The 23,190-nt window shown below is 38.2% G+C and overlaps 1 protein-coding gene across 13 annotated transcripts in view; it reads right to left on the minus strand.

Moving 5' to 3' along the window:
- The window catches only part of MYO9B (myosin IXB), a 46,515-nt gene that overhangs the window by 18,662 nt on the left and 4,663 nt on the right, over positions 1-23,190 (minus strand). For 12 of the 13 annotated variants that reach the window (XM_083811257.1, XM_083811251.1, XM_083811250.1 and 9 more), the window contains 14 exons: positions 20,778-20,887; positions 16,593-17,486; positions 8,226-8,320; positions 6,294-6,356; positions 6,063-6,162; positions 5,838-5,938; positions 5,480-5,609; positions 4,925-5,014; positions 4,570-4,686; positions 4,103-4,237; positions 2,073-2,194; positions 1,511-1,652; positions 1,030-1,225; positions 370-445 (listed from right to left, as the gene is read on the minus strand). In XM_083811257.1, coding sequence (XP_083667383.1) covers positions 370-445; positions 1,030-1,225; positions 1,511-1,652; positions 2,073-2,194; positions 4,103-4,237; positions 4,570-4,686; positions 4,925-5,014; positions 5,480-5,609; positions 5,838-5,938; positions 6,063-6,162; positions 6,294-6,356; positions 8,226-8,320; positions 16,593-17,429 — 2,204 coding nt within the window. In that variant the 5' untranslated portion in view covers positions 17,430-17,486; positions 20,778-20,887. The remainder of the gene's footprint in view (positions 1-369; positions 446-1,029; positions 1,226-1,510; positions 1,653-2,072; positions 2,195-4,102; positions 4,238-4,569; positions 4,687-4,924; positions 5,015-5,479; positions 5,610-5,837; positions 5,939-6,062; positions 6,163-6,293; positions 6,357-8,225; positions 8,321-16,592; positions 17,487-20,777; positions 20,888-23,190) is intronic. The other variant, XM_083811258.1, reaches the window with a different exon arrangement.

Consider the following 23,190-nt stretch of genomic DNA (forward strand, 5'->3'; position numbering starts at 1 on the left):
GACTTGCCCTGCCTCCTAATAAAGTCTAAGCCTGCAAAAACCACGAGTGCTCCTACGAATTCTTCAGTGACAGAGTGGCTGCAGAGGAATGCACAATGCTAAAAGCAACATACACAAAATACAGACAGAACTCAAAAACCCCGTGGTCAACAGGACTGAGGCTGCACCACCAATGTTTGGTAGTACTGGGTCTTACAAAAAGTAAGCCAGGGTATTGTTTTGATACAATTAAAAAGGTCAAACAAAACAAGACAGAAGAAATAAGACCTGCTATCCTTGCAAACAGATCAAGTTGACATTTCATATACCAAAACGTGACTCAGCAATTCAAGTCTTTTCCCTGATACAGGTTAAGTGCATGTTTCTCACCGGTAAACTTTTTCTACTGGTGTATTTGATCTCTGGAGTTCTCCAAGGGGAACTCGGGGTCCTTGGCGCACCACTCCTGTTATGAAATAATCACATTGAACATTGACAAAGAGAGAGGCATAATAGACAAAAATAACCCACCAGTTATAACAAGCTAAGTATCTATCCAACTGTCTGGACTTTTCCTCTATTACTTCAGCTACCAAGCTAGACAGACCACTTGGTTTCTCAAACTCCCTACTACTATCAAGTAAACTGCAGCTGCTCAGAAAGGCTTTTCAAAATTAGTATTTCATCTTGAATACTCATTTGAAATTTTACGGAAGTCTGAGAAGATCAATGAAGATCAAAAACACTGATAAGACCACCAGGCACACTAGAACCTGTAATATGTTCCCAAACTTTTACAAATAGGACTACAAACTTGGCACAGCCTGTTGGCAATGGTGCACTAACTGGAGAGGAAGTCCGAATGATCTCAGATAAAAAGTGACAACCTCTTTATTGTGTACAGGTTAAGTCATTTTCACAAACTAGTTTTGTCTCTAGTATCAAACCAAGATTGCACCTGGAACGTTTTGCAGTCAACTAGTTCTGTCAACAAGCACAAATCTATTTGAAAGTATTTGAAAAGTATTTCCACAATGATTCATATCATACCTGCAGTCTTCTGAGCTCTCTGGCGTCCAGCTTCTGCAAAGACGGCCATTGCTCGAATAACTGCCCGCAGAACAGCCCAACGGAACACAGCTACCGGATCCATTCCTATCAGCTCCCGAACATAAGCGCTGTCACTGCTTCGTAGTAAAGCAACAATATCTGGTCTCATATAATCCATATTTTTCTCTCTGAAATCCTGCAGAACAGGAAGATTGAACCACAAGCTCTCAGGAAAGCAGTTACACAGACACCACCCAGAACTGTGTTTTGACCCAGGATATTTATCGTAACTCAGAGTAATTATTCTAAATATTTTTCACCGTAGTGAGCATTATCCTCGAGTCTGAGCGGGGGAAGTATCTAAAATATACCTGATGAAACATCTGATTCAGCCTATTCCCAACAAACTTTCTACACCCTGACAAAACTGTCATAAAGGCAAGGAGTATTTTTCTTTGTGGCCATCAGATCCGTCACCTACTTTTATCTGGTATTTAACTTTCCCGGCAAAGTGTCGAATAATAAAAGCAGGTTCCATTACTGGGGTTCCAACAAAAAACTTGTTCTCCTCGTGCTGCTGTTTGAATTTTGCAAGTAGAGTTTGGTTGGTGGCATGTGGAAAACTAGGAAAACAAAACAGAAAGTCAGCTATTTTTCTCTAATACAGTTACATTTATTGATGTGCAAGATGACAAACTGAAGAACACCTATTGATCCTTGTCGAAAGCATTTATCAAGACTTCTAAATTTTAGTTGCTGCTTACACATCTGGTTTGAATCTTAGATTTCCAAATCTTCCTAAGCCAAGGTTCAATTTTAGCATCAGTTTGTATCACTACCATATTGGAATTCTTAAAAACAAAGGAGTGTAGATCCCAGCCATAAGATGACCCTTTGCTTCCCCCAAAATTCCTTTTTTTTTTTTTTTTTAAAACAAAGAAGTGCTATGTTTCTGTTCCCTTCCACAGCCCTTCCTTCTTCCCTTCCACATATACATTATATATATACATGTAATTTTACCCCAGAAGATGTTTGTTGCTTACTTGCTTTCTTCATCCAGAAGATAGAAGAGACCAGTGGGCTTCTTGCTGATTAAGTGAATGCAGGCCACATTATCAGTATAGTCAATATTGTGCCAAGTGATCCCTTCACTCTTATATTCCTCCTGTGTAGCTCAAGAAAATTCCCTCATCAGTACAGTACCCTGACCTTTAACATACCATGGTCTAAGTGCTTAAAAGACATCCTTAAACAGCTATGGCAAGTTGAGTTTGTTAGCTCAAACAGCAAAAAACAAAAATTAGGAAAATTTATAAACAAGACCAGAACAGCAGGCGTACTGGGTCAGATCAAAGATCTACCTAAGCAAGTCACTCAACAGCGGATGTTTAGGGTAGAACTACTTAAAAATCCAAACAGTGAAAGAATGTTCCCTCCCCTATTACGTCTTTCCAGCAATCAGTAGTCTACAAACTTGGAGTCAGAAATGACATCTACACAGTTCCATTTAAAACCGTAGACAGGCTTGCATTCCTCCAGTATGTCTCTTTCATAGCTCTTGTATTATAAGAAATTACATTTAATATGAATTTTCAGCACTTCCAAATTTCACTGTCAGATGAAGTTTCAAGACAGGCCGTTAAGCCCTATACAATATCAACACCAGAACTTTGCTAAGGAAGCAATCAATGTACATTTTTCAGGTTCAGAGAATTTGGAGCTCTCTTTGACAAGAAAATATGAAGCTCTTCTGCAGAAATGATAATGCAGAAAATGCTTGACAGAACAAGCTTCTCATCAAAATATGGAACCAAAACATCAGCTTTTCTTACTGCTGTAAATGACCACCAAAGGAGTTAAAGATAGGCTAATAATGTTAAAAAACTCAGAAAATTAAGTGAAATAAGTTTTACATTTAACAAAAGACAAAGAACGCCTCTCTTACTGTTCTATGACGATAATAGATTTTTTTAAGTAGGTAAAATTAAATCTAATAACAGACTGCTCAGTGTGCACGCCACATTACAGAACTGAAATACCACTCTCCACAAACAATAAGGCCTTTCTTTAAAAGATATAGAGACCCCTCTACCCCTTCCCGAGGGCTCTCATGCTGCAAGAGATACAGGAAATGGGTCATTCAAGGATTAAGCTCATTGGAGAAACGGCGTAAGAAAACAATGTTAACTATTTACTCTAAGTTAGCCTGGATAGACACTTCTGTCATAAGTTACAAAACAGAGACCTCAACACTATGTTTACATATGGAGTTTGTATGCTTGGCAATTTCCTTCCCTTTAAAATGCTTGTTTAAAGTTATCTACATATTGTTGAAAAATACCACATATTACAGAATGACTTCATTCTTTCAGCAGAGCAACCAGAGAATAATGTTTTGGCACAACCCAGTAAAAAGTCCAAGTCCAGAGAAGAAAGCCGCCAAACCTCAATCTAGAAATGCAATCTGTTCGCTCTTGCAGCACTCAGAGCACTGTGTAAGAAGACAATACCTTCTACAAACAAATATATCGATATATGCCAGTAGCATCAGGATTTCAGAACTACTGCCAATATCAACATACAGTCGTATCCCTTATATGCAGTTAGGTGGAAGTAGCAGTAAAGACTAGTTATTAAATATTTACCAACTGACAAAAATACGAGAAACTGTACCAAAACATTTTTTTAAGTAAAAAACAACCAACCATCAACAAAACTGAACCATACACCACACCTACTGACTTTCAATCTCAAAGTTTAGAGTTTATCTGATTTACGTCTGGGGTTGCCTGACTGTTGTTTTGTGTTGTTGTTTCCTGCAGTCAAAAACTCACTGCTAGTTCTCTGAAGAAAAACCCAGCTATCATTAGCATATGCAGAGCACTAAATGCAGCAAAGCTGCAACATACAAATCATATCATAATATGCAATATTAAAACAAGAAATAAAAACATAACACATTTGGACATATATTCAACCAATTATAAAATTACGCCATGAGGTTTTGCAGAACAGTTTGCATAACAGATGAGCCCTCACACTAAAGTTTTTGATTCAGTAACTAATTTCTTACCTGTTCCAATTTGAAAATATGCTGATTGAAATAATACTGAAGCTGCTCGTTAGCATAATTTATGCAGAACTGCTCAAAACTGTTGGTTTCGAAGTCTTCAAACCCAAAAATATCCAGTACACCAATGGACAAACACTATTGAAGAAGATTTGAAAATCTAGTTAAGTAATCTGTCATACAGCGAGTGTCTTAACCCACAACAACTAACCATCACAAAAGCTGCTATATCACACGCTGATATAAATAACTGGAGTGTACATTAATAGATGTTGAATATTTAACAGTTGTCTGTTATGAAAACAAAAATAATCAAATATTACGCAGACATTTACTAGGGACTAGGAGAAGGATTTACCAGGAGAAGAATCTAGGTTTATCCCAGATATCTGAACACTTCATCTACAGCGTTCTCTGATAACTCTAAATATAGAACTGTACAAAAAGACTTGCTTTTGTGCGAAACTTACTGTAACAGATTCCTCCATGTCCTTCTTATTAAGGAGTGCATGATTAATTCGCAGAACAATCCAATCAAACAGAGCACTGTACAAGGATTTTGCCATTGAATCACGAGCTGTTATTGCCTGTACATGAAACAAAGTTGGTAATTTCTTTTTAAAAAAGCATTTCTATTTCAGACCAGTGTCACTCAGAGGTTACGATCCTACCAGAGACAAAAACAGAATCTTCCTTTAACGATAATTTCTAACATTCCAAATATTCCTCACCAAACATGAAAGTGTACCACATTAGCTTTTTCAAAGTCACAAAAGAACTAGGTTTCAATTATTTAAAATAATTCTATTAGTGTTTTTTACTCACCTCATTGAGACTATATGGCAAAATAAGCTTATCATTAGCAGTCACAGTTTTTCTTTTTGTTAGCACTTCCACTAAAATCTCACGTTTGACCTTCAAAACAAGCAAAACCAAGAGTCATTGCCACCCTAAAATTCCCAGAACTCAGTACAATGAGTACTCTGATGACAACAGTGAAGTCCAAGCACTTTGAAAACTGCTACATTTATCATTCATCGGTAGCTTTACAAGTTTCTCAACTCCTTTAATTTATTCTCGGCTTAGATTCATGCAGATCTTTCCCTATGGTGGCAGAGCACACATCTCTAGTAAAGTTATTCCTGCTCAGTTCTTATTAGAAAGTAAACAAATTCTGCTTCCATGCTACGGGCTACATTCCATCCCTAACCTCAATAATTTCACCACATTCGTCCATTTTCCATACCATAAGATAAATGCTGTTGAAGTACCATAAACCAGATATAAACATACTGGGCTGCCCCATAGTCAAGAAAAATGCTGAGGCAGAGCAGGACAAAAAGGTATGTCAAACATTAGAGCTAAAAAGAAAGACTCTACTTTCAAAAGCTGAGAAAGAATGTCCAGCACTTCAGGAGGTCCCACTTCCAATCCTTCATCACGACCCGTAGCTTTCTTCTTGTACGTAACGTTGCCCAAATAAAGAATAGCTGAAAGCACTGAAAAAATCCTAAGGAAGAAAAATTAGTTTGATAAGAATTTTTCATATGATTAGAAGTTCATTTTAACAGGCTAATAGACCCAATTCTGTTTCAAGAATTTGTCCATAAGCACTCACAAATATTCAGCTCTCCCTGATTCCTACTGGATTAAATGTGATCCCAATGTTTATACAATTTATTGCAGTTCACAAAGTTTAACTAGCTGTCACTAACAAAGGCTGAAAAGTTCCACTTACTGTTTTTTTGTTGCTGAAAGAAAGCCAACCATCTCCATCGCTTGTTTTAATCTTTCAAAGTCATGCCGGAGATCTTCCCCATCTTCAATTTTCAAGTTATGCTGTGAAGAAAGCCCCTTACTTAAATGCAAAGAAAGTAGTTGTGTTCTGCTTTTTTCCATCTTTAGCACAACATCAGAGAGACACAATTATCAATGTAATCTGTAAATCCCTGTCACAGATTACCTGGTTGAGGTAGAAATAATCTTCAGGTTGCTTGAGGTGAAATTCTTTACGCTCTTCCTCATTGACTCCAAGTAGCAAATAATAAAAGACATGATAATTCCTACAAATACAAGAAGTCAAATGCATTTCTCTTTCATGAAAATATACTGATTATTCTTTCATTCTACATACTTCAAATGATATTAGACTCTCATAACGATTATCATCATACTAACTGTAGTAATCTCTTACCTTTCACCTTTTTCATGAGAAACCAGACGTGATTTTTCAAGCAGGTATTTTTCAACAACAGCCCTAAAGAGACCCCCCCCAAAAAAAAGGAAAACAGCATGAGGCCACACACACACAAAAAAATCTTCACCAAACATCAGACAGCAACTGCCAAGAGAGTTCAAATAATGAAATGTGCATTAGCATACATAAGAAAATAGCTTAGCCATGGGCATGACAACTCCCACCAGACCAGGTTGCCCAAAGCCCCATCCAGCCCGGCCTTGGGTGCTACCTGGGTGGGGACATCCACCGCTTCTCTGGGTGGCCTGTTCCAGTGCCTCACCACCCTCAGAGTAAAATAATTTCTTCCTTATATCTAATCTAAATCTCCCCTCTTTGTAAAACTGTTACTCCCTGTCCTATCACTACGCTCCCAGGCAAAAAGTCCCAAGAAATATCCAAGAACCACTTAACTTTAGTGCTCAGTTCTAGTAGACAACTGGAGAAAGGCAGTGGGAGCTTAGAAAAAGTGCTGATGAGAAGTTATCAGAAGAAACAAGATGCAGAACGCTAAGAATGCTACCCACTCTAACAGTTAGCTGACAAGGAACGCAAAGAATACAAGACCCCAAAAATATACGGAATAACTGTTTCTCAAGATAGCAAATTTGATGTTATATACATCAGCCTAAAGCAGAGGCAAGGAAGACAGAAAACTTATTAGTTTCACATAGTAAGCTCCTAAATAATAAACTCCTTGACATGGGCTACAAAGATAATAAGGCCAGAGTATGAGCGGCTTTTTCTCACGCTGAAGACAAAACAAATGTACTCAAATTGTGCCAATCTCCTGAGCTAGTGTGACTTATCTGCAAAGAAGCCAACTTTGTTCAGAACAACACTCCAAGCAAACGCGGTACAGAGTTCCCAGTCATTTCTGTTGCTATTTTGTAAACTGCAAACATGAAGATGACCCAAAGGGAAGCTACGCTGCTGCACAAAGGGCAGCAACAGCTAGCGATGCTCCACAGAGCAGCAGGCTGCAGGGCAGGTTTGGTACAGGGAAGAATTCTACACCAATATTCTGCGTTTTGACATTGCACCCGAAGTAGCACAGGTGCATTTGGACAACATATGCAACATACTGCTGTAAATTTTTCAGATATAGGCCTTTAAAATTTAAGATGCATTTTACAAAGCAGGAGCTAAAAGAAATGATTTAATGGTGGGATGTTCGGCAAGGAACTACATGAGTATTTGCACACAAGTTTCTAATATCACAGAAAAATTTTTGGACAAAATTATTCACTTGACGTGCCCACTTCAAAAAAAAGAAAAGCAAAATACAATCTTCAATTAATAATATTGAGGGACTACAATAATATGACATTATAGCCTCTACTACAAGGTGAAAAATGCAAATACTACTCTAAAAGTTAGCTGTGACTACCATATGTTAAAAACATAAATGTAGATGTAGAATATTTCAAGTTTGTCCTTTCAGACCTAAGCACACAATTTCAAGTAAATCAAGTAAAAACATGTATTTTTAAATTTTCTCTATAACTGGTGTCTGTTTCTTTAAAACGGCTTCCTCAAATCTATTTCACTTCTCTCTAACTCCTCTCAAGAAAAATTCAGATCTTCTGGTTTTAATTACAAAATGGCGAGGATGACAGGTGTTATGGAAAAAGCCTTCATTTAGTACAAAGGCAAAGATGCAGAAACAGTCAAATTCTTAATTTGATATGACTGTACAGCAAGGTAAGAAAATTATGCATCATCTGATTATTCCACAAAGCTTGGTCATAGAATCTTGAAAACATATTCTACAGTGGCAAGCCATTCTCATATGAGAAGAGCCTCGTAAAGGCAGGATTTTGTACACAGAGTCTTCAGATTCCTAAAAGCACACAGGGCAACTCCAGCAGAACCTCAGACCATACTTACCCTCGGACAATACCATTCTCTAAATAGTTGACTTGAATAAACTTTCCAAAACGACTGGAGTTATTGTTATGTGCTGTTTTTGCATTTCCAAATGCCTGTAATAAAGCAAAATGAGGTAATTTTCAATTAAACTAAATGACATAGCATTACTAACTCCTGTTCATTGTTCAGCCTCCCGTTAGCTGGCAATACGCACTCAAAATGTTATAGACATGGCAGCATACAGACACCAAAAAGTGAGCTTAGGAAGCCTCCATTGCTCCTCACAGGTCTGTACTCATTATTTGTCCTATGCAATACCGTTTGGGAATACAAGGAAGGCAAATAATAAACTTAAATACTTTTACAAGGATCTAAGGTAATTACAGGAAGGGTAATCACAGCAAGAGGGCTCAAATCAACCTCAATCACTAACAATTATGTACTTAGAGAGGATATTTGGGAGGAGGAAGGCAGCACAATTACCGTGATATTGCCTGCTGGATAGAAAAGCCACAAACAGTGTCTTATTCCTTCATGTACTGCTCCTTGTAAAATTTTCACAATGGAAATAATTGTTCTTTAAGTGAGAACAGAACATACGATCCCACTGACAAAGTTAGCCCATGCATTTTCAGAGTTGTGTATTAAAAAAAATGAGAGAGACAAACAGAAAAACTTTGGCTTACAGAAGCACATCCTATTCATTGGCCTCTGCAACGCTGAAGAGCAATTTCCTTAAGAGGTGTTAGGGAAGACGGGGTGGGGGGGTGAAGGTCTGGCACAAATTCTAAATATTAGTGCCTATGCATCTTTAATATTTTAGCCCCTCAGATGCTTGCTAGCACATATAACACCAAATGTCTTCTGAATGAGCCTTTCCTAGAAACTATAAATACGATCTATTACATCTAAAAGCCCAGTAGAATTAGTTACTGAGAATATCCTTAATGTTATCAACACTTAACTGCGTGTCCTTAGGTTAATGGAAACTTGTCATCCTCTTAATATGCAGCGTGCAGTCCAGTATATGGAGAAGTCAATGTAAATTCAATGTAAAACGCTATTGCTTAGAAAAATACACCACTCAGCGTGCAGTATCTCCAGCAGTCCTGCCACAGATATTTCCTCTTCAGGCTCCAAGTAATTAAGGCCTCCATTAGGAAATCCGTCTCTCCTAATATAGAACGTTTGTGGAATGATTTCACAAAAATGCCACTCTTCCTCCGCGCACACACATCCGGAGAATGACGGACATGTGAGCACTGCACACAACCGAGAACTGAACTGTTGACGTATAAAACTACCCAATTACAGTGTATATCCAAGGGGAGTACTGTTTTCATGACGGTTAGATTGTTTGTGTATTCTAACTCTTCCCTCCTTTTCTTTTTTTTTTTTTAAACAGTCTTATGAGGTTGCAGTGTTATTGCAGTATGACACTTCCAAGATAGGTTCCCAAAGACCTCTTACAAGCAGATTTCTACTGCCAGCTGCATAATGTTCAGAGGCTACCAGAAACACGCAAAATAAAACACTTCCTATAAGCTGGGAGAATTACCACAATTCTTTGGACAAACATCACTCTCAATCTGAAGGCATAAGCTTCAGGAGCTTTTCCTGTGCAGGGTGAAAACAGACCCTGTTGTAACTTCAGAAAGTCGGTGGGTTTCTGAAGAGAAGATTTCTGCCCAGCAGTGCTGACCGAGGCTGAGTTCAGCCTGCCGGTTTCTAGAGACCCTGCTACCCGTGCTGCACTGCAAACAGCATCCCCACTCAGATCTGTCAAAGGCGGCATTGAGCAGAGTCTTTTTGTACCTACCACCCAACAACTCATTTACATACTTCTTTCTGTTTCTTTTCCAGAGCCCACGTTGCATAAGCAGCATATGAATGTACTTATAAAATCCCGGCCAACTCCTCACAGCTAATGAACAATATCAAACCAAAAGTGGAAGTCCAGCAACATAAGCACAGCAAATTCTCAGCTCTGTAAGTCCTCTCCCACTGACGCTGGCTCAGCAAAGATCATCCAGCTTCTCTTTTATTGTATTATAAAAAAAAATCTCTTGCAGTAAAGCTTTGCCAAGCTGCAAAGTAGTGGACTTGCAAATTCCTCCTGTAAGAACATCTTTTCAAGAAGTTTTCTAACTCAAGCCCCCAGTTAACCATCAGTTTACTAGCGATATTACAGAAACCAACACACAGAACAGCTACACTTGGAAAATTATTATTTTTTTTTAATAATACATATTTTGGCATTATAGAGTTAAGAAATCCCATAACACTGGCTTCCCGAAAAACTTCTCTTAGTGATTACTCATGTAAGCGATGAATGCAGTTTAAAACTAAAGGCTCTCATGATCTCATGTGTCTGGTATTTAGTCAAAGCATACAGCAAATTCTTAACAGCTGATCTAATATTATCAGTTTTTAGAAGAGTTTTCATGTACTGAATAGTTTTCTCATAAAAGCCTTTAACATCCACAACTTTCTCAAGAACATTCCAAGTCACTTAACATTTCGGGTGGAAGGTTGCTTTTTCCTTTTTTTTTTTTTTGTAACATTTAATTCTAGACCTAAACTCCCGTCACTGCTATCATATTCTTCAATATACTTTGATGAGTTAGCTACAGAAGAATTGACATTACTGCCTAAAATCAGAAAATTGCAAAAAAATTTAAATGTTTTCTATTTAGCAGTTAGATATCTTTAACTGAATATAGCTTTATCCTAGAGAAAGCAGATTAGAGGTAAGAATTAAGCTCCCATACTACCTAGCCACTGCTCTGTGTAGAAAGCATCTTTCATGGATAACTCTAGCCAGGTGTTCTATACACAGCTCAAATTCAACTGAAATATCTCCCTGGGTTGCCTTCACAGAAAGCCACCTCTGTCTTTATAAAACAAATTCGGAAGATGTGAAAGGACAAGATACATTTTCAGCTAAAGAGAAGTAATCATTTGTATAACCAAAGTTATTTACTGTTTTCCCTGGTGAATGCGTGAGGAGACAGATAAAACTGAAAAACTAAAACTGAACCACTCCAACACAAAATACTAGCTACAGAAAAAGCGGGTGAGGTGAAAATAGCAGACCAAGGCCGGCAGGAATCCGAACTGGGATGGCCTATTCTGGGACTCAGGAAGTCATCCAACCCACCCCTTCACCTTGAAACGCGAGAGGCGTGAGCCGGAGGCTGCTATAGAAAAAGCTGCCACTGTTGTTGCAGGAGTTAACAGCATTCAGAAAAAAAGCCAAGGTCTCATTTGCTGTAAGAAGAAACCCCCAAACTACATGACATGGTCCACCTCCGGAACAGAACTAAAAACCTTATTTAATTCCTTTACAAGAATTGCCAAAATCTGAAAAAGCTATCAGAGTTTCTATGTAAACCACTCTAATCCAGGGCAAAACCACCACTCTTTTAAGGCACCAAATGACGCTGAACAATCAAATTGCATGCCCTGGAAGGGGAAATGACTACTTCAGAGTTGAACTCAGTTTTGCAGTGGTCTTCACAAAAATGCTGCAAAATATCCACTCGCCAAGGTGGAAGTTGCAGCATTCATGGTAATTTTGCAACTCTGGGTGCTGTATGAACTCCTGGGGAAGGAGTTTCTTATTATTAGGAACAACCCTAATAATAAGACTGTATAAAGGACAAGGTGATTTTTCCCAAGAGACACGTGCAGCAGGGAAAAGTACGCAACAGCACATTTCTCCAAAAAAGAGACTAGCAACAAGGAAGTTGCATTCCTTCTCTGATTATGATTCTTAAAACAAACAGATGCAGATAATAGCCTCAAAACAACTACTTTGGCCTAAATAGAACTGGCTACGCCCACTAAATATATATGCAGACTTTTATGGAGAATGCAAACACAAACCAGAGTTGAGGCAGCACTAAGCTTAAGCCAGTCCCATACAGAGCCACATGTACAACAGGACTGAATAAAGAAAGCAGAGCTGAGAGCAAATTGCTTTATTCTGGTTTCCAAAGAATGGTAAAACATAAAAGTTTGCTTTCTGCAAGGAAATTTAACAAGCTTTTAAATATACTCTCTTAGTTCTAGGAAATCTCCCTCCCCCTCCCACCAATCATGCTGTCAATTAACTAATTCATATTTAAAACCGCACTCTTTAGATAGGCACTTAATGAATGCTTCCTCTTGGACTTTGCATTTTATTTAGGTCTTAATTCTTTCCAATGAATGGGTCAGTGCGATTCGGAAATCTTTAAGGACACCGAATCCAAAGGGAAGTAAATGCTTTTCAAAATAATACACTGAAGTTCGGACAACTACAGTGTTTCCATCTACCCACCTCTCCTCACCTTCTATTTCAGAGGGAAACAAATTCTCAGTGCACTAAGAAAATAACTTTTGAAATAAACCCAAGATACTAAAGGTTACAATTTGACAACAGACAGCTAGCCAAGTGCTTTGCTGCCAAAAGAGGAAGCTCTGGCTCCCTCTTATTATGTCCCTTGCCACATGCTCTCATCCCCTTGCTTAATTTTCTGCCATTTTACTCATTTAATTGCCCTGAAGAATCTGATAAGTGCTAGACACAGTGCAAACAAAGCACAGAGAAAGGGAAAGCGGGCTTCCCACCATTCACCGGCAGCTCACATCTGTCAGGTCACTTTGTCCTCACACTGTACCTCACTTGTACCAGAGCTAAGTTGGATTTTTAGCTGAGTTATCCAAAAAAATCAAGTGTTTTATTTTTGTTTTGTGTGTGCGTTTTGTATTTGTACAAGCTGGATGGTCAGATACAGCTATCATGGTAAATGAATCTTACCCTATATTGTAATAAAATTTATCAACACGTTTATAAAAGCTTCTACTTATTTTAGAGTTGTACAGTTAACATAAAAAGTTCAGAGTCTTAGACTGTGCGTTTTGTATCACATGATTTACAACATTTTTCCCTAGTGAAAGAAAAATACAAATTTCTTGGAAACTTAATAGCTGTGCATGGAAAGGTTTAACCGTCTTGCTTGAGACTCTATAAACTAAACAATGGTTTGATTCACTATTCCCAATTTGACCCAAATAATAGTTCCCAAATGTAAATTCCTTCCTAGGACTTCAACCGTAAGCTCACTGAATGTAACAGTTCTGGAAGGCACAACTCCAAGTCAAGGAGCTATACTTTAGTCTCTAAATTTAGAGAAGGATAAAAAAGTCAGGAGTATCTAGCTTTATTTTCCTGCCAGTTTTTAAGAACCCACTCTTCACTAAAGATGATCTGTCAGCCTGGAGAAACAATTTAAAAAAAAAAAAAACAGAGAGAGAACAATTCATATATAGCTAAGGCAACTGTGTCTTAGGAACTGTTTTTACACGGTAAGCTGCTGAAAAACAGCACAGAACAAGACACGTGGCTTCAGGCTGTGCTGAAGCATCGGTGTCCCATGGAAGCAAACAGATTTTACAACATTCTTTTTGTCTAGAAAGCTGCAAGCAGCACCAAACATAACCAGAACTAGTGCAAGTTACTACGGCTTGTTCAACCCTCATTAGTAAGTGTTATAACAGGTCAAACTCTAGTGCCAAGGCTGAGCAAGGAGCATCTGAGGATGAGAGGCTAATCCATGACCAGCCTTCCTTTCACTAGGGCACACAACGTCAATCCTGCTAGTACCACATTTAATTTTTGACCTGTCCTGTCTCGGTTTCCTGTATTTCATCTCTCAGATGTTTGAGAAGTAATATCATTCAACTTCCAAGGTCGCATCTCCTTTCATGGTACAGCTCCAACTCCATTCTTCAAAGTCTAGAAATTGTGAGTAAGGGGCTAGAGTATTAACTGTAGTTTAACTTCAAATTAACTACAGCTTTGTACAGAGACGAGATAGCCACCACAGAAGTGGGATTTGGTAAGAAATACATTTCCAAGTTCCCTATGTATGCGATAAAATTATAAATCAACCCTTACAGTAAACTGATGTTGCTCACCTCTCCTACACTAGGAAGTTTGGCTTTAACTCCCTTGAACTTTTACAAAAGGTCAACCTATAAACAGACTTTTTTTTAATTAGGTGTCAGGAAAATTAGAGGTGACTAAAAAGAGGAAGTCCTGACCCAAAATGCAGCCTAATTTTACATCATTAAAGTTACGGAGACAGATTTCAGTCAAGAGGACAATTCATCTGTGGATACCCTTTCTTGAGGACTCAAAATAAAACATTCTCAAATATTTCAGGCACACTACAAATTTGTTGAGGCAAAAAATCCCCTGAAACACCCATTTAAGAAAAATTCCCTTGTACCACTTCAGTTCCGTTAAGTAAAAACCCAAATGAGTCACGTACTTGGATTTAAAAGTGACCAGCTGAACAGAAGAGTTTTTCAGCAGTTTAGCTTCCACAAAGCAAAATAAGCTTTGGTGCATTCCTCCTTGACATCGAGATTTGACTTATTTTTTTTTCTTGAATTGCTCTTACTAAATGGAGTTGCACAAGAACAACCATAATTGGGAAAACTGGAAGCTTCACTGCCCAGCAAATCTGCTCTGCAGCATCCAAATGAGGACAGTTTGATTTTACATCTCTGTGACCTAAACCTATTACAGCTTTTTGATGCTCACTGCAGCTATGTCAAGAGAGAAGTACATTAAAACAACCCTAAGCAGAGTTCTACCATGATCACAGGCATCCCAGTGACTCTTTTTTGCCTGGACAAATCTTAACTTCACATCTATATTTTTCAGAAATGTTTCTTTCTCCTTAATTTCAAGTTAACGAGCAATACTTGTAATACAAAAATGTATGTTCAATTCTGAAAGCTGTTTTAAGATTCAGATGTTCCTATGTTTCTGGCATTTTGACCCTTCACCTTTTGCAATATTTGGCAGGACAAGCTTATGGTGAATCAATTTATAACTAACAAACACCTTCAATGATGTAGAATGAGAAGTTTGAGAATTTCAGAGAAGGACCTCTCATTTCAGACAACATGTACTCCAACAGCAATGTTAGAATCCGTCTGGCAAATTTGAAAAACATTCAATCGGTTATCGTATTTCTAGCTAGCATGTTTTCTTGTGAAATGCATGACAACGTGTTCAGTGGGTGGCTGAAGAACCCACAGTACTTCTGACAACCAGTCTTACTGTAGAAAATCACAAACATCTTTGCATGAAAATTCCCGACCTACGCTACGTTTACCTGAGACTCTGGCAAAGTTGTTAGCTTTAATTTTGAATCTAAGGATACATGCACCGCTCATTCAATGGACAAAATACCACACGAGATTTCACCTCTCTGCCCGCTCTGAGACAACTGTACCATGTCCTGCACACCAGGGTCTGAAACGGTTAATTGTATCAAAGGCAGACAGATCAGCTGATCGAACAGTGCTTTCCACAGTGACCCCTTCCTGTTTTCTATTTAGAACTGCAAACTTGAACTCCAGAAGCCAGCAAACCTCAAACAATCTTACTTCTGCTTTCAAGCAGCAGAAAGCAAGGCAAAAAAGAACTTGGACATATTCCTCATTCTTTACCGAAAAGCTTTCAAACCGTATTTATAAATGTAACATTTTAAAGTAACTCCATTGCATTTTCATATTTTTATTCAAAAGTTTGAAAAAATCCTTTTAAGAAGTCATTGTTACATTTGGAAATATTTAAACCTGAAAATTATAATAGCTGTGTTCAATCTCCTTGCTGCTCAAGATTCTGTTAATGGTGACCATAACATTTCAGAGTTTTCAGAGCTTTCAGAGTTTTTCTTTTCTTTCAAACAAGAAAAGAAAAGGGGGAAGCTAAAGCCTACAAGATCAGATTAAGTTTGTCCTACCATTACCTCATGCAAGACAGTTGTTGTACCCCCTTTCATACGTTTAGTTTTGGTTTCTGTTGGAAATGATGTAGTAATTAAAAGCCAAAAGTGACTCTCACTTTCTCCCCAACTAACGATGTTACTCTTTTCAAAGCAAACATTTGGAGAAAGGAAATAACTCCCCCAAAAAGCGACTTCATAAAACGCTGCAGGACAGGTTTACACACAAAGACAATTACGCTAAGCTGTGGAAAAACCTTTCTATGAAACGTTTACTTACAATTTGAGCAGTTTGATTCAACTGCCATGAAACTAAGATGGAAGACACAAATAACCTCTGTCCCAAAATGTTAGTGTTTACTGGTGGAAAGTTAAGTCAAATATCAACTAACAGCAACAGGAAGTGAACTGCACAGCAGGACGAATTAAGGAAAATCAATTAGAAGGAGTCGAGCAACACAGACAAACATCAGTGCGACCCAGAGATATTTAAAGCCTAAGCCAAGTAGGTGAACCTCAAAAGTAGTATTCAACAGCCGTCATTTGAAGGTTTCAGAAACAATTTTGACAGAAGGCAATTTTAGCATAAATTTACCTCCAGAACTGGTCCAGCTCCTAGAATAGTTCTCTCCACACCACTTGCGTACCCTTTCTGGCTCAGTGCTGTGAGGCAGTGAATTAAGAAGTTTGTGCTTTGAGTTTTTCCAGAGCCACTTTCACCTGATATAACTATGCACTGATTAATATGTTTTTTAAGCATTGTGTGATAAGCCACATCAGCAATGGCAAAGATATGAGGCTCCAACTTCCCAAGCTGATGGTTCTCATATAGCTTGACATATTTAGGATTATAAATGGGCAAGAACTTGAAGGGGTTAATTGCAATCAAAATACTTCCTGCGTAAGTATAAATTTTGTGTTTTAGAAAGCGACATTTGAGATTTTCTAGGAGTGTTTTCTCTGTTAAGTTGGGGATATTGCACAAGTCATCAAAGTCCTCCTGATGCCATGGAAGAAAACCTCTTTCAACCAATCGTCGAGCATCCGTCTCCTTGGAAAGCAGTTGCATCTGGGCATATTTGATGGTCCCATCAGTGTTCCTTTCTTGCAAAAGAAAGTAGTACCCATCCTTTTGAGGATGCTCATCCTGAGCACGGCGAGGCCAAAGTAAAACTCTATGAACAGGAGAATCATTTATATCAAGTACCCATTCTTCACCACCGGATTCTTTCACCTCCACAAGCACGTAATGTTTTGAGACATCCAAGTTTAAGATATTAATCACATCCTTGATGACATCTGAAGACGTGGTGTCCTTGGTTGCTGTCACTTTGCAGCATGGAGCACTTTCTGTCGAGAGTTGGGGGTAAATATGAAGATTATAGACTGCCTTTGCCTGGCAAACTGCACTGTCAGCATCCGTTAAACTCATTCTGCCCCAAAATGGGCTTCAGTCTTCCACCCCTGCTCAAGATGCAGTTCCCATAGTCTAAAAAAAAAAAAAAAAAAATTAAATGAAATAAAAAAGAAGAAAAATAAGTGTTACAAAAATGTGTACAAGACATACTAAGGCAAGGTATTATTTTCTGGAAGACAAAAATAAGTTATTAAATAGACAAGTTATTAACTTAAGAACACTATTTGTGAACATTAGGGCTTATTTCAGTCTGTTTAACCTATTCCATGGAATGAATAACCATAACAATATCTATCCTCTTTGTACTTTTGCTTCTATTCCCATACCACCCTCTCCTCCCAATTACAGCAGCACAAGCTTTTTTTTTTTTATGGCCACAAGGCAAACTGAACTGGGATAAATGTCTACATTAAAACTTCCTTGTCTCCACAGGTTAGTTTTAACCCAGGTGATTTTCCTGATGACCTGGTTCTCTGTATGGCTACACAAACATTTATTCATCCTCCCACACAAACTCTCCCCTAAAGCTGCGCGAGCAACTTGAGGTAGAAACAGTTTGATGGTTTCTTAAATCAGAAGTGCCGTGAAAGACAGCAGAAGGAACAGGGTATAGGTGCAAGGAGGAAGACAGTTCTAACAGTGCAATTCACACATTTTTTTCTTTTTTCCCTGACCTCTTTTCATGAAAGCTACAAGACAGGTAAGATATTTACCACATTCAGCTTTAGGAAACTGCCTAAAACTGAGCAGTGCAAATACTGCTGTGATCTCCTTCTAACCCTGCACACCATGGTGATTTCTTGAGCATGAATAATTTACCCAGAAAAGAGACTGCTAATTTCACTTGAGTCAACCACATCCTTGGTTCAGAAAGGTTCGATCTTGACTCTTATCTCCTATTTTAGGTGACACAGTAAAATTAGTCTTATTGCAACTACATTTCAGTTCAGCTAACGAGATCCCAAATAACCCAGTTCATTCACAAGCCTTTATACCTAATCACATCAACCTTATCCTTACTAGATTTCAGCAACCTCATTCATGAGACTCCAAAAACCATCTATTTCTTTTGCTTTTACTTCCTGTCACCCCTCCCGGAGGCCAGCAATCTACCTTCAACCTAACAACTGCCTCAAGGAAGTCAACCTCCTTCTTACCGCCAAACCTAAAAGCCTCTAGACTTTAACAATCTGTGCCTTTGCTGTTGGGTGACTTTTCTCTCAACTGAGAAATTTGGTACACCTGGATTACCAGGGCTAGGTTTGATTACATTGATAAATTAACAAACTGTTAAAGTAATGTATGTAATAGAAGGGTAAAGAAGCACTCCCTTTTTTTTTTTTAAACAATCCATAAAACTTCATACCCAGAACACCATTTAAATTTTTGTCTCGAGAACAAAAGCATTCTAATTATATAGCTACATACTGAATATTCAAAAAAAAAAAGAAAGTGGCAAAGAAATGCTATTGGCCAATGAAGTTGCTTTTTGCCACTAAAGAACTGAACAGGAACTTGCATAAGGCCACAGAGAGCAATCATTTCAAATTAAAATCAGCAGAGCTGGAAACATTTAGCTGCCACTTCCACTGCAAGTAATGAATCACTTCAGAGAAACATATGACATAGCTCTGCCTCATGAACAGCCTCAGAGTAGAGAACGGTGCTTTAAGGGAATTCTGAACAGTAAGCTTTCAGAAGACACTGTTGTGCAAGCTAGGTCATTCTTAGCGGCTACTCCTCAAAAGGCAGGCTGAGCAAGCCAGACACAGAAAGACAAACCACAACACATCTCTGCTCAGGCTATACGATCCCTCAGAGAATGGTTTCCTGCCCTGTTAAATTCCTCATTCATTAAGAAGGCTTATTGCAAGAACTTGGTGATAGAGAAGGACGGACCAGTGAGCTCTAAGTTCCCCCTCCATTTTCTGTGATCATCACTGACCAGTAAATTGTAAGACTGAAGTATCTTTGAAGGAATTACACAAGCATAAAGCTTTCTTAACCTACAGAAATTCAAACGTTTTAACATTCAGTAGAACCTAGACTGCTGTTGCTGCTCATAGGGAAGATGTATCTGGAGCACTGACAGGAAAAAAAAAAAAGAACAACAGTGACCATTTTCCTTTCAAGCTGGCTGGCTAGTTCAAGGGAAACGGTCTTGTGCAGACTTCCTTTTTTTTTTTCTTTCCCCCCAACAACTAGTTTCAGACACACAGTCTGCTACAACAGAGGAAGTCCCCTCAGAGAGCCTTTTGACCAGAACAGCACCCTAAGAAGTGTGGCACCAACTTTTTGCCCACACAGAAAAGCTGAACCTAGGTGCTAACCTCTGGCTGCACTGACAGACATTTCCGAAGCTCACCTCATGTCAGCTACCAACATATATCTGGTACATTGCTCAAGACTTCCACATCACGCTTTCTAAAAAGGAAACCAGAACACAAATGGCCTCTCTTTTCTACTGGAAAACCCAGGCCAGGATATTTACAGCAAGTAACAATGTGATAGATGGCAGTCTCTGCTCAGGTGTGTCTGACTGAAAAACTGGAAAGAGAAAGACCGGCTCATCCTAAAGAAGAGATTTCTGGCAAAGCAACATGCAGACATCAACCTTAACATCTTCATGCTACATACAGATTTCTGAATTATGCAGTCATCAAGCAACTTGATGGAAGTTAAAGCATGCAAGAGAGTTCTGCTTCCCCAACCATCACCATATAAGAATGATTTGGAAGATAAGCTACAGTAGAAAGAATTTGCTGAAACATGATTTCAATGTACAGTCATATCTGCAGTAAACAGAAAGACAGTCAGCATAACACTGCCTCTTTTTAACCAGATATGAAATCCAGGCACTGCTAGCCTGCTTTTGACAGCATTGAGCTTTGAGACTGCTCTTTCACCCAACAATAACTTAGAACAGATATACTCTTTTGAATCATTTATTACTGATGATGAGGCTTCAAGGAAAAAAAATGAAATTCTAGAAGTCACTTGAGGAGAAGCAGCACCCAACTATTATTATTTCCTTTTAATCAATTGTCCTTTTGTTATATACGGTTTATATGCCTAAAAAAAGCAACAAATGTGTCCCAGGTGAAAAAAAAGATTACTTTTAAATTCTTCTATCCAAGAATCAGAATATCTAAAATCAGAGCTTTGAGGAAAAACTGCTGCTTTGCAATTAACGTGTGATTTTTCTTAGGCTATCAAATTTGTTTGCTAACAACACTGCTGGAAGAGACAGACTTTGGTACACCTCTGACCTCATCCTAAGCAGCATTTTGAATAATAAAATTAGATCATAAAAATAAAGGAGAATACACAGATAGTAAGAAGAACAGATAGTAACTTGGCTACCTGATGAGTCCCAGTATTCAATTACAGACGGATTATCATCAAGCAAATGGAGGATTAGATTCTAGTGAAGTTGGATTCCTGGCATCAAAGTAAATATTTTCATCATGGTTCTAAAAGAAAGGAAAAAAGAGTTACTGATAAGGAATGCATCATACACAGATTGAGAAGGCAATAAGTAATCAAAAAGCTAATTAAATGATACAGCTCTGCCAGATAGGAACAAGTGAACAAATTCCAGCTGAGTTCACAGGTAAACAACTTCAGATTTACTTAAGAAGCAAACCACACCAGGGGGATGGAATGGGAGCTATCCTGAAAAGCAGTAACTGAGGCAAGCCTGAAAAGCATAGTGGGTAATCATTTAAACATGAGATTCCTGTGTAACAACACAAGCATAACAGTTATTGTAAATCCCAGATGCACATCAAATGAATGTTTAGTCAGGTGGCCATTCTACCTTTGTACTCAGGAGGTACACGACCGATACCACATCTAGAATACACCCAAAATTGGAGTAAGATGCTGACAATAACAACAACGTTAGAAAGTACCTCCTTACAGCAAAATACTCTAGAAGCTTTGTCTATAAGAAGCACACACGGTAGACTGATAGCGGTTTAAGTCCTTGCATGAGGAACTAAAGTTTGATAATGTTGACCAGTCTGGAGGACAAAACTATAACAAAAGCCTGTACTGGAATTCAAAGCTAGACTAAGTCAGTGAAACATAAGACATAAACGTCACCAGAAGGCTACCCTCTGCTGCAGAAACTTAACTGACAGTAACAATGAGGCCTGCTAAAGGTCTTTTTAGAAAGTCAGCCAGTCCTCAGTTTCAGATATGCTGTACAGGTGCTACAGTTAACTAGGCACCACCCTCATTTATGTTGAGCAGTCTGAACAATCACTCCTTCTGATTTTATGATCTATAATTACCTAGAGTTTTGTTTAAGCAATCTAAATACTTATTGCTTCTATGAAATTTGGTCCATCAAGAAAGCACGAGCCTGAATTCAGGTGCAGAGAATACTGGAAGAAAAAGGAGAAATGCAAGAGTATAAGGTAATAACGAAACCATAATGGTCAGCATGCAAAACAGCAAGCTCATGAAAACAGCAGCCTAACCACTGTTGAGTTCTTTATGTAGGAGATGGAAATTTCTGCAGTTATCTCCATTTCTTTCAGTACTCCTCCTTATAAGAAGCTCCTTGCAAAATATGGGAAAAAACAAAGCTGTGTTAGAGAATTTAATAAGTGGGAGGCAGAAGCTGGCATTAGGTGAACATCAACTAATTTTAGACTTCACATTCAGACTCCTTCCTGTTTTCCTTAAAATGTTTTACTTTGTACAAGCCTCTAGTAGTGCAAGTATGCCTCTTCATAGCAATTAAAGTTGACTAAGTACAGCTGTCAGCATCTGCAAAACAATAAAGTGTTATTTTTCACCATACAGGTGCAAACACGGGGGAAGAATTAGGCAAGCTGGGCAAGAGAAAAAAGTCAAAACAGAAGTTAGAAACACAAAGTTTTTGATTCTAATCTTTTATTCAAACCATTACACTGTATTACTTCTGTGGTATGAGTGGGGCAACAGCTGCAAGGGATTAGCATATTAAAAGATATAGAGATACATGATTTGCACCCTTCTAACAGTGGTTTTGTTATGCCAGTTTAACACATGCAATTTAACAGTACTTATTTTGAGCAAGATGAAAGAGAAATGGGAAATCTTGTATACTGCAAGACAAATTTAAACACAAGGTACTGGTTAGAGGCTGCCTTTACTCAGTTATCCTAGCAGGGTAATTCCAATAGGTCTACAAAAATGGAAGCAAGTCCACACAACCTAAAATCTCTTTTCAGGATCCACTACCCCATCTTTGCGAACCTACAAATGGTATATTTGTCAGTAGCACTAACATAAAATGTCTATAAGACAACAGTCTAAAGCTATATTTGTTTTTAGATTGCCTATTAATTATTACTTTCGCTTGCTTATAAAACAAACAAAGCCACACACAAAACCACTGGGTTTACCAAACAACAATCCAACTGAAAGTAGGCTGCACTATTTAAGTTTGTTGTTGTAGGATTGACTACATTTGCCACTTAAATCACCAAATAGGGCAACATTTCAAGTAACTACTTTAATACTTTAAGAAAGAAGGCATACTAAGCTACGTGATTTATCATCAATCTGTAATTTTACTCCTCCCCACCACCCCCAGCAACATTACTAGGAATAGAGAATAGTCAAATTCTACATGGTAATTTTGATGATATTTTCTAAATGTCTTTAAGTCTCCGTCAAACTAATGAATTTTCATAATATGCATTAAAGACAACATTGCCTATTTAGTAATGTTGTAAAATTCTAGAAAAGAACTTTTCCCCAATCAGCGCAGGGTATCCGT

Source organism: Anser anser (genome assembly GCF_964211835.1).
Source record: "Anser anser genome assembly, chromosome: 25".
In the NCBI taxonomy this organism is placed as follows: domain Eukaryota; kingdom Metazoa; phylum Chordata; class Aves; order Anseriformes; family Anatidae; genus Anser; species Anser anser.